General features: G+C 41.8%; 1 protein-coding gene across 1 annotated transcript in view; it reads right to left on the bottom strand.

Moving 5' to 3' along the window:
• The window catches only part of LOC145417877 (uncharacterized), a 31,277-nt gene extending 20,349 nt beyond the window's left edge, over positions 1-10,928 (bottom strand). Inside the window, exons 1-5 of the mRNA XM_080286492.1 lie at positions 10,890-10,928; positions 8,656-8,835; positions 2,783-2,896; positions 1,817-1,955; positions 1,062-1,285 (exon numbers count right to left, since the gene is read on the bottom strand). Of these exons, the coding sequence (XP_080142618.1) occupies positions 1,062-1,285; positions 1,817-1,955; positions 2,783-2,896; positions 8,656-8,802 (624 nt within the window). The 5' untranslated portion in view covers positions 8,803-8,835; positions 10,890-10,928. The remainder of the gene's footprint in view (positions 1-1,061; positions 1,286-1,816; positions 1,956-2,782; positions 2,897-8,655; positions 8,836-10,889) is intronic.
• Positions 10,929-12,094: the final 1,166 nt, after the last annotated feature.

Here is a 12,094-nt window from a genome sequence, read left to right as displayed (position 1 = left end):
TTTCCTGTATACCAGGAAACCATTTACTACACTCGGTGGTCACCCTATAACCAATTTATGGTGCCAGGTGGTTTAGTGGGTAATTAAGGCACTCCAATTGGATTGAGCCAGTCTAGGTTTATATCCAAGGGATGGTTGGGGTTTACTGCTCACACAATGCCACACAGGGATGAGTGAAGCTGGTCACTCTCATCTTATATGTCAGGACCAACTTGCCTAGCCCTGGGCTCCTACGCTCCTCATGAGGAGGCATAGGATTGGATGATAGATGGTTGGATTAAAATGAAAAGATGTACTAGTCCTTCATAGGATGAATATATTCATCTGGTGATAGACTAATTAATATGAAAAACACATCACCGGACTGAAGGAATTAACTAAGAAGAGCATGACAAGGATACCACCCAACAAACGTTTCCACAAGCAACCACATACAAACATCTTCATCCCCCTAACCCCTTTTTTGTTGGATGCTGGAGATGGATGCCAGTTATACAAATGTCCCTCAAGTCCCTCCTTACCAACAAAAGGAGGATAAACATGGGCTTTAACTACTGTACTACTACCCTTGTTTTTCCATTATAATATGATAACTTGGACTAATGCCTATCAACCGCATAAAGTCATTAACTCATAGGCTGAGGTGGCCTTAAACATTTCCTATGTCCGTGGTGAACGAAAACCGGTTTAAACAATCACGTTTTCATCATGTGCTTTGACCCACTTATACCTAACCAAACATGATAACATTTTAGTCATACACACTCTGCACTCCACACAGATGATTCACGACCCACTCATCAAGCATAACCATGCATTAGGTGTGAAAAATGACCAAAAAGTTCACAATATTTCACATGACTCTTCCGAAGTGGACAATGCAGTCTACTGATTGGCAGTTCAGGAATGCTGTATGCTGCTGAGGTAAGGAAATACAATCTAGGTTTTTCCAAATTTTCAACCTTCCCCTAGAATATGACCCACTACTGCTGTTGGGAGGGACCAATGCATAGGAGATGATGATGATGCAGATGGTGTGTGATCTGATATGCACAGGCAACCTGTGTGGTGATTTGGGTGATGGTGGTGTGGAAGGCTGCCAACTCCTCCTTCTCGGTGAGGTTGTGCTGCCTGGTTGCAGCAGCTGTGATGAGTGCATGGCGGCGAATGTGGTGGAGGTGTGTTGCTGCCAATGCTTCTGTGGCACCCCCTGCTGACCCTGCCACACCTGCCTCACTCTCACGTACAAACTGGGTAAGTGCACCGATGTGTTCCTCGTGTAGCCCTGGCAAAAACAGGTTGGAAGATAACCATGAAGGTAGAGGCAGTTGTCATAATAGTGCTCATCTCCATACTTAGGCCTTTGATCCTGCAGTGAGATGTTAACCCACTTTCCTATGATACAAATCAACTGTATCAACCAGGTTACCACGATTATCTCCCTCGGGTTTCACCTGAAGCATCATTTTACCTACCAACCTGCAGATGGACATTTGAGTCTAGTACTGTACCAACAGCTGCCTACACCAGGATTTTAACTCTGTCATTGTTAAGTCAGCAGCTACATAGCTAGCAGTACTAACCATTTAGCTATACTGCTCAAGGACCTTGGGTAGTGATGACTGCTTTCTGCATCTGAGGACCCACTGTTGGTCTGTGTGGCAACAAATGTTTACATTATGATAATGTGTGTGTGTGTGTGTGTGTGTGTGTGTGTGTGTGTGTGTGTGTGTGTGTGTGTGTGTGTGTGTGTGTGTGTGTGTGTGTGTGTGTGTGCGCGCGCGCGCACGCGTGCTCCACGCGTGCAGGGACCCACCTGTAAGTCTATGTATTGCAGCAAGGTGTGTATGCACTGCATGTGTGCTCTGGTGCTGAGCCTGTCCCACCTGACTGGCCAGAAGTTGGATCATGGTGTCTTGATGAGCAGTTGTCTCCCTTACTGCCTCCTTCAGTTCCTATACCATACACAATTTTGATTAGACTAATTTTGATTAGGTTAAATTGGCTGAAGTTAATTGTGGGTGGGCAGACTAATAAAGTCAGTTTTGGTTAGGTTAAATTCTAGGTGGTTAGACTAGGTTACATTAGGTTACCTTAACTGGGGTTAGGTTTAGTAATATTAGGTTGGGTTAAATTTAGGGTGGTTAAACTAGGTTAGGTTAGGTTAGTTTAGTTTAGTTGGGGTTAGACTAAGTTAAACTGGATTAGGCTAAATTATGGGTTAGATTAAGGCAGACTGAGTTTGATGCAAGAACCTGAGGGAGGGATGGCGAGTCAGTCGGATGGAGGGAGACCCAAGGAGATAAAAGAAGGGTAAGGGGGAGGAAGGAAGGAAGGGCCAAGATACATTGTTACAGTGCCCTATATTCAGTCTGTAATAATATTATCTCAATGTCTTTAATATTTCCTCTCTTGTTATGCCTCAGCCATACGTGCATTCCCCTACATCCAACCATCCATGGTCTTACAGGCATTATTCCACCCAACCTCCCCTATCCCCCCCCACACACTGTTCATTGTCACATTTCAAACCACAGCACAGTACAAGGAAAATATTTGCCAAGACCTATCCCTTTTCCACACCTTCTTACAGCCAAATCAGCCACACAGGGAAGAGTGACACGTGATTCTTGTCTTAACTGTTAGGACTTGTAGATCGAGCTCTGGGTCTCTATGCTTCCAACAGGGAAATAATGGATGAAACACACATTGCTTCAATCTCTAAAATGTCCTCTTAAAGCTCCTCCATCTCACTTATTTCCTTTCTCTCTCTCTCTCTCACCTGTAGTTGTGTGGAAAGTGATGCTGTCTTGGCCTCACGCAAAATCTCCCTCCACTTGGTCATCAACTTAGCTTCACTGATGCTGCCTTTTCTTCCTTCATCATTCAATTTCAGCTGTTTGGAGAGATGGGTAGATAGTTAGACAGATAAAAGATAAATGGATGGACAGAGGTAGATACTAGATAAAGAAATAGACAGACATGGGCCCCATCCCGAAGACATAACGTAACACGGCGGTGAGACGAGGGTGAATAAGCTGCAGTTAAGGTGAGACGAAGATTTTTAAAGGAATGTAAAAGGGGTGGTAACAAAGAGGAATACATGGCTGCCATGCATAGGGCTAGAAAAGAGATATAAAGAGCAAAATCTGAGTTTCTAAGACTTTTACTGGATAACCTAAATAATGTGGAAAGGAACAATATGATATTCGAGGTGGCAAATCAGGTGAAGAGGGAAAACTGGGATATCACAGGTGTGCAGTATATGAAGAATGATGAAGGAAAGATAGGATATTAACCCCTCCGAGGCCGAGCTGGTGGAATTCATCGGGACCCACAGGCCATCCCAGGCATAGATTTTTCAAGTTTTGAAATCATTTTTTTTTTTTTTCTTGCCAGACAGAAGAGAAACATCTGGTGCACCTGGTAATGCCACTGTTAGCCTCCTAGACCCATCCTGTGCTTCACAATGAAGCACAAAATATTTCACCGAATGACTTTACATGCCGATGAAAACTAGGTACTGTATAGGAGTGAAGAAAAAAATTGCACTAAGAAATATCCATGTTTTCACCCACCCAAAATTTCAATGCTTTTGATATGGTTTGAAATTACTAGATATGTGTATTATGAACAAAATCAGTACATAATATGGGAGGTATCATTAAAAAAAAAAAAAAAAAAAAAAAAAAAATTGCGTTTATGCAAGTATCGTGTTATTTCTATCGTCTGGGTGGTATAGTTTGTGTCTAATGAGAGGTGAGAGTTGATATTTTTTTACTTTAACCAGACAAGGGTCCTCCTTTGTATGTACTGGCCGAATCACAGTGTCTAATATTCGATACGACTCGCGATTAGCACCTCACACGAGGGAAATACAGTAGTGTGCAGGGAAGGGAAGGTTTTACATCCATATACTCACCACAACAATACCTCATATGTTGCTGAAATGCTTGTGCAAAACAAGAAATGTGTAAAATGAACTAATTCAGTAAATAATGTGTACTTATAAATGAAAATATCATAATCATGAATATTATCCCTCTTTTTTATGTTTATAATATCTATTCCTGTATGGATTTTTTTTTTTTTTTAAAATACAGTACTATGGGTGGTCTAATTCATGTGGAAAGAGAGAAGACGGATGCTATTTTAAGTCCGTTTCAAGATAATGGGTGCTGCTGTGTGTATAGGCTGAACCATCTTGGCCAAGATTGGATACAACCCAAGATTAGCATCTCAGAGGAATTGGTGTGAAGGGAAGGGAAGGTTTAACATCCGTATATTCATCATGAGAACATTTCACGTGTTGCTGAAATGCTTGTGCAAAACAAGAAATATGTAAAATGAACAAATTCAGAGTGAGAGCAGTGGAAATGAGTTGTTTAAGAGGAGCCTGTGGAGTCACATAGAGAGACAGACTGACAAGTGAGGATATAAAGGAGCACTGTGGTGTGCATGTGGATGTGATAGGAAGCGTTAGGAGGAACACACTGAGGTGGTTTGGCCATGTGGAGAGGATGAAAGGTGAAAGACTGATGAGGAGAGTGTATGTGAGTGAGGTGGAGGGGGGAAGAGGGAGGGAGAGGCCAAGGATGAGGTAGAGGGATGGAGTGGAGAGGTATATGAGAGAGGAGGGTGTGAGTTGGGAGCAGGGCAGTGAAATGGCGGTGGACAAGGTGACATGGAGGCGATTTGTTTGTGGCCACCCCGTAAGGGATTAAGGCATCTGGCAATAGATAAACAGATGGAACAAATTCTGTACATAATACATGTACTTTTAAAAATATCATGATAATGACTGTCTTCCCTCTTTTTTATGCTCATAATGTTTATTCCTGTATGGGGTTCTTTATTTTACTCTGGGTGGTTTAGGAAAGAGAGGAGAAAGAAAGAAAGAAAGGAAAAAGATAATGGGTGCAGCACTTTCTTTCATTTCCTGACTTTCTTGCTTTCTTATTCTTACCGGTACAGTACTTACATTAACATTTGAGGGGAACAAAAGACTGACATCCACTCATGCCTGATTCACAAGATGTAATGTTTCAGTGGTTCAGAGGCTACAGCAGGTCTGTGTCAACATCTGCCAGACCTTCGTTCCTTTCCCAAATTGTTTGCAGTTTTTTACAGGTTGCGCTGCATCTATGCCAGTGGCCATGCTCTGATAAAACACCAATCAACGCTGGTGGCCACGGAGGGGTTAAAGACGAATGGAAAATGCATTGTAACAGGCTGCTGAATGAGGAGTTTGACTGGAACAGGGATGTTCTGGAGTCAGCAGATCCAGTGTTTGGCCCTTGGCCTTTGATTGATGCTGCTACTGTGAGCAGAGCAATAGGCAGGATGCTGGTGGGGAAGGCAGCAGGTGTGTCTGAAATGCTGAAGGCCTTAGGAGACATATGAAAGGGGCTTGTTACTGATTTGATAAATATGATTATATACTGTATGAGTGTGTTGTCCCTGATTGGCTGAAGAATGTGATTGTAAATGTGTGCAAGGGGATGGATGATGCCCTGGAAAGAAGAAATTATAGAGACATAAAACATAGGATACTGGAGGGCTTACTGTATGTTGGATGATTTTTCCTGTGTAAAGTACAGGTTTCTCTCTTCATTCTGACTTACCATATGTGCTTGGGATAGGTTAAAGGCATCTACAGATATACCGCAGTTTAACGATGCAATCGGTTAGATAAAAACCCTTCGTTAGCTGGGGTATCGTATATCGGGGCAGTTTTAACATGTAAAGTAATACTGTATGTGATGCACTTTTCAGTCTTGAGTTTCCCACCCAACTAAGTCCAAAACCCACCCAAATGAGTGCAAAAACAAGTTTAAAGCCAACCTAAATGGCCTAACAGCTGTAAACGAAGCTAACCTAAGCCTAACACTTGCAAATAACTCACTAAAACTAACAAATAAAATCTGAAAATCATCAAATCTAAGCCTGAAAAAATCGAGCGTAATAAACTGTTCCCCAAAATGACAATGTTCACCTGATCAATGGCTAAAACACATTAATCTAAGTCTGAAAACAGATTATAAATCAACCTAAACACACAATTTTAGTTTAGAATATCATCAAAACTAGTTTTTAAAAATCAAAATCCATCATTAAACTGGGGTTTGGCCATTGTTAGGTGGGGTATGGTGGTATTTCTACCCCTCGTCGTTAAGCCGGGGTATCACATCTAGGGGTATCGTATATCGAGGTATACCTGTACTTGCCCAAGTGCCAGGGGGTTATCTCATCCTCTTCAGGCCCACAGTGGAGGCAGAGAGACACTGGTTACAAGACTGTATCAATGTGAGGTAACTTTTTACCTGATTGTGGTGTAGTGGTTTGCTGCCTGGCTCTCACCTGAGAGTCCTAGGTTCGATTCCCAGCATAATGGTATTATGTTGGATGATTTGTGGTAGGTGGGGGCACTCACCATCCACTCACTCGATGTAGTGCTGCTCTCGGGTGTCTGCTTTCCTCTCCTCCATCCTTCTCTCCTTCCATCCTCTTCTGTCTTTCTTCCTTCGTTCTTTTCTTGTCCTTCTGCCTACGGGTGATTTTATACTCCCTCTTCTGTCTTTCCTTCCTTTATTCTTTCCTCTTCCTTCTGCCTGTGGGTAACTCTACACTGAGTGAAAAGCCAAATGGTTTCCTGTACACCAGGAAACCATTTACTATGCTGGGTGGTAACCATATAACCAAATTATGGCACCTGGTGGTGTAGTGGGTGAATATTGCACTCCAATCAGATTGAGCTGGTGAAGGTTTATATCCAAGGGGTGGTTGGGGTTGATTGCTCATGTAATGCCACTCAGGGATGAGTGAGGCTGGTCACTCTCATCTTAAATGTCAGGACCAACTGCCTAGCCCTGGGCTCCTATGCTCCTCCTGGGACAATATAGGATTAGATGATGGATGGATGGATGAATTTTTCCTGTGTAAAGTACAGGTTTCCCTCTTCAGACTGAGATAGTTTTGGCATGTGAAGAGGATGGGGGATGACATCTGGACGTAGAAAGTGAGAAGTGTTAACACTGGGGGTAGGTCTGTGAAAGGCAGACTGAAAAAGACCTGGGACAACGTCATTAAGTATGACGTCAGGGATAAGGGACTGAATTGGGAGGCTGCCAGAGATCCAGCAGTGTAGAAGGCTGCCATTAGATGACCAAGGCTGATGCATGCAAGCATGTTGGAACCTTTATAATGAAACAAAACAAAACAAATCAGACTGAGATATAGACAAATAGACATATAGAGACTGACTAACTGGCAGATAGATGGATAGAATGATAAATGTGCAAATACAGATTTTTTTTTTTTTTTATTATTTGTGATACCAACTCTAACGTATGGATGTGAAGCTTGGACGTTGTTGGAAGGTCACAAGTCAAGAGTGAGAGCAGTGGAAATGAGTTATTTAAGAGGAGCCTGTGGAGTCACATGGAGAGACAGGCTGACGAATGAGGATATAAAGAAGCGTTGTGGTGTGGATGTGGATGTGATAGGAAACGTTATGATGGAGAGGATGGAGGGTGAGAGACTGACGAAGAGAGTGTATGTGAGTGAGGTGGAGGGGGGAAGAGGGAGGGGGAGGCCGAGGATGAGATGAAGAGGTATATGAGAGAGGGGGGTGTAAGTTGGGAGCAGGGCAGTGAAATGGAGGGGAACAGGGCAACGTGGAGGCGATTTGTTTGTGGCCACCCCAAACGGGATTGAGGCATCTGGCAATAGATAGATAGATAGACAGTTTTTCCTTCCTCTATTCTGTTACTTAAAAAATAAGTTAATAATAAATAGAACAATACATCCAAAAGAGTATCCCTAAGTAAGTACTATCTTGATAATTGAACAGGAGAGGATGGAGGGTGAAAGACTGACGATGAGAGTGTATGTGAGTGAGGTGGAAGGGGGAAGAGGGAGGGGGAGGCCGAGGATGAGATGGACGGATGGGGTGGAGAGGTATATGAGAGAGGGGGATGTAAGTTGGGAGCAGGGCAGTGAAATGGCAGGGGACAGGGCGACGTGGAAGCGATTTGTTTGTGGACACCCCAAACGGGATTGAGGCATCTGGCAATAGACAGATAGATAGATAGATCATACGGGACAGGGCTAACTGATATTATTTAATACATATTTCTTTATTTGACAGAACTGGGCCACTTCTGCAACTTGAATACTTAGTTATTATTGCAAGAAACTCAATGAGCTTAAGCTGAAGTTGGAACATCTCCTTGTTTACTATTCAAATCAACCCTCCAATCTGCAAATATCTGGCCATCAACTGAGCTAGAATATGGTGCTAGCCACAAAGAGATTGTAAAGAAAAGATACTGAGAAATCGTATTGTCCTATTTTGCCACTGAGCCATGAGAATTAGGCTGCAAAAGGACATAAATCTTTGTCTATACTGCATTTACTCTTGCTTGGCCTAAAACTGCCATCTCCCCTCCTTGAATATTGAGTTGTAACAATGGATTTAACACCAAAAAATGATGCTAGTTACAAAGAAGTGCTATGGGTTGAATGTCTTATTCTGCCAAGGACCTATATGAAATAGTCTTCAAAAGAATGAAAATCTGGGCCAAGTTACGGTGAGAAGGCTACAGTTAAAGTGCACGAACTATAGGAAGGAAAACAGAGAAATGGGGTATCCACCTTAAGAAATCCAGCCAGCAATTCTTCTTTTCGCCTGTTAGTCTCTGCCTCCTGAGCCGCCCGTCGGTCCAGGTACTGCTGACGCTGTTCAACGGTCATCCTGGCTAGTTTGTCGCCTTTACCTTTACCCTTCTTTTTGGGCGCCATCTTGACCTACTGCTTTCTTCACCTGTGTTTGGTCTGTGGAGTGAAGGTCGTGTTCGTAAGATTTAGTGTTGTTGTGTCTCCAGATTCACATAAAATGTGAAACCTGGAGTACTACTACTACTATGACTCATAAATAATTAATAAGAACTTGATTAGAGCCAAAATATTAAATCCAACCCTCAAGAGAGCCCTACTTGAGGCTTCTAAGAAACTGAACACTCCTTACTCTAGTGCATATAAATGGATTTCACATACTGTACAATCAGAGATAAGAAATACAACATAGACTCAACATACAGCAAAAAATCATCAGAAACCAGACCCAGACTAATACTGAGCCATCACCTATCACTGGTACAAATGTCACCCCAGACACTGCCACAAACCAGGGAACCAACTTCGGGGAAGGTGAGACTGGTGAGGCAGACCCAGCTGCTGGCATGGAAGATGATGGGGGATGCCCTCATGGTAATGTAGCAAGTACAAGTGAGACTGACACCAGTGCAACTGGCAGTGATGTTGTTGGCCATACACAAGAGGGTACTAGTCCAAATACTAGAGCTGCCAGACAAACAAAAAATGTGAAGTCCACATCCCCTGCTCCATTCGAACATACTCAAACATTTTAGTTTGATTAACTTTGCCTAAAAGAATATTAACAGTTTAAAAATAAAAGTTTTTTATGTTTGTGAAATCTGTCTCCAAGAGGACATTGATATTTTTAGCATAACAGAGACATGGCTTCAACCATCCTGAAAACAGAAAAATACAGAAAACAAACTGAAAAAATATGAAATGAATTGGTAAGGTCTTTCTGCTGCTTAAAGAGTACATATACCCTGTCAAATTTAAAGCAACCTAAATAACAGAAGAGAATGTTAACAGTAGCATCCCAAATAAACAGCTGAGGCGGAAATGCTATGAAGCCTCCTATACTACTTTCTTAGCTTTTACTTGGCTAAAAACTCCAATCATTTCACCTTGATTGGAATATGGTGCTAGCCACTAGAAGTGTTTTCAAAATGATGTACAGCCCCAGTATTGTTTTTTTTTTTCTGCCACTGAACTACAGAAAATAAGCTACAAAAGGACAAAAAATCAGTACCTGTACACTTTACTTGAAGCAGTAGAAGGACCTTAACTATTCAATTCATACTTCTGTTTGGTTTCTGTATTTTTCTGACTATTTTCAGGGTGGAAAATGACCTTTTCCTCCTGAAAAATTTCCCTCTGTTTTTATCATCACATTCTTTGAGCTGTACACCTACGATTGTTTGTTTGGCATAATGGAAGAATCTTACTCAACATACTAAAAGGTGGTTTTCATTTCCCTACTTCCCAATTGGATGCAAGGTTAGGTTAGATGAAATTATTAGGTACAGTTAAATTAGGTTTAGTTAAACACTTATGTTTGGACTGTCCCTTCAGCCATTACGATGACGAATCAAAACGAGTTGACATAGTGGAACATAGTTAAAAATAATGGGGAAACAGATTTTGCATGAAAGGTTTAGGCTATTTATCACTCCCAAAATAATCAGAAATACAACAGACTATCAGGAAGAAGAACTGCTTTGGGTATAACTTTAGAAGTAACCAACGTTACCAATTTTCATTATATTACGTCCCTGAACTATCCTAACCAAGATTTACCTTTTAAGTCTAGTTTGAGGTGGGGGAGCAAATTCTGTAGGGGTAGTCATATAGTAACTTAGGTTAGGCTATCGCTCAGTAGTGGATGAATGTCGCGCCATATTGGCTGGTGCAGGCGTGTACACTCGGTCTTATGTCAGGCCCTAGGTTAGGTTAGGTAGTTAGTTTGGGTTCGTTTAATGCAAAATAGTGTGTTTTTAATTAATTTTTGATCTTGATTTTGGGGGATAAACCGTCTTTTGAAAATCTTACTCAAAATTCCAAGAGGGGGATTTTTCCCCCAAAAATGAAGGTCAAAACTAATTAAAACAGTATTTTGCATTGGAAAACGTAAAAATAATAATAAAAGAACACGTTGGTTACTTCTAAAAATTTACCCTGATTTGGTAAAGTGCTTCTAGCCTTCTACAGCCTCAAATAATGCGAATGTTTACCCAAAAATCTCCGCCAAATGGAAGTGATCGGACTGTTGCTGAAAAATCCCAGCGTTGATACTCAAACAGCTGACACACAGCATCGATTAGTAGCCGTGGCGTCCTTAGCAACCAGCCGTTGCTAAGGATGACGTCAAGAGAGCTGAGTCTGCTCGAAAGTTGATTGATTGAATGATTGAATATTTATTGTTGTAAGGTATACACAGTACTTTTACAACAAAATAAGGTGGTGGATCTTGCCACACACCTCCTTCACCAAACACAATTTTGCAGTCAGTGATTATAAAATCGTGGGTGTAAGAGAGGCTATCTCCGCCGCGGGCGTGTGACTTTGGCGGCCATATTGAAACACCGACACTTCAATGAGGTACTTTCGGGTGTCGTCTGCTACCTAGCTGGTGAGCCCCATTCTTTGATAAAAAATATCATGCCCATGAACGAATACTTTAGACTGGGTATTATGCATATGCGTACATTGACCTTCCATCCGGCAATCCCTTACACACAGTCATTTCGTTGTGTTACTGATGAGTTCAGTGGAATTGGCGTTCATATCTTCATTCGTATCGTCTTTTTGAGTAAGAATAGTGCTTTCTTGAAGCTTGACATTGCCTCAGTTTTCTGAAATTTAATATTTGCCAAATACCGCCACTTGACAATTGTTTCCATACGCCATAGGCGACCATCCCCATGGTGCAGGGTTGCCATTCGTACGATAATTATCGTACACGTACGTTAAACTGCCTCTGGTACGATGTACGTACATTTTCTTATTATCGTACATTCTGTACATTATTCTGTGTTTTATGGCATAAGAGTTTTAATTAAAAAATGATAAAAAAAAAAAAGCCTTTTCATCAAGAGGACATTTTTCCATAGATAGTATGTCATCTGTAAAATGACAAGTCGTAATTTTCTTTAGTGCACGTATCCATGAGATAGCTAGGCTTGTTGTGCTTGTACTGTACGAAATGTACAGGCCACATTTCGAGTCACATTGACGGTTGACCGTTACGGTTTGAAATTGATCTTCTTCAGTTGTCACCGCGAAGCTGTTGGGCGCAGTCACGTCAGTGAAAGGCTCAGTATTAGAGCTGAGAATCGGACACCATTTCCAGGTCTTCTAATATGGGTGATAAGGCGCAGGACAGTGAGCAGGAAGTGCTTCCTGTAACGCCACAAAAAAGGTAAGTTATATGGTGTAG

Source organism: Coenobita brevimanus, chromosome 111, assembly GCF_032717465.1.
Source record: "Coenobita brevimanus isolate Jiangsu-jjx chromosome 111, ASM3271746v2, whole genome shotgun sequence".
Lineage (NCBI taxonomy): Eukaryota > Metazoa > Arthropoda > Malacostraca > Decapoda > Coenobitidae > Coenobita > Coenobita brevimanus.
The sequence above is the reverse complement of the archived record's forward strand: the minus strand, read 5'-3'. Positions and strand labels throughout refer to the sequence as shown.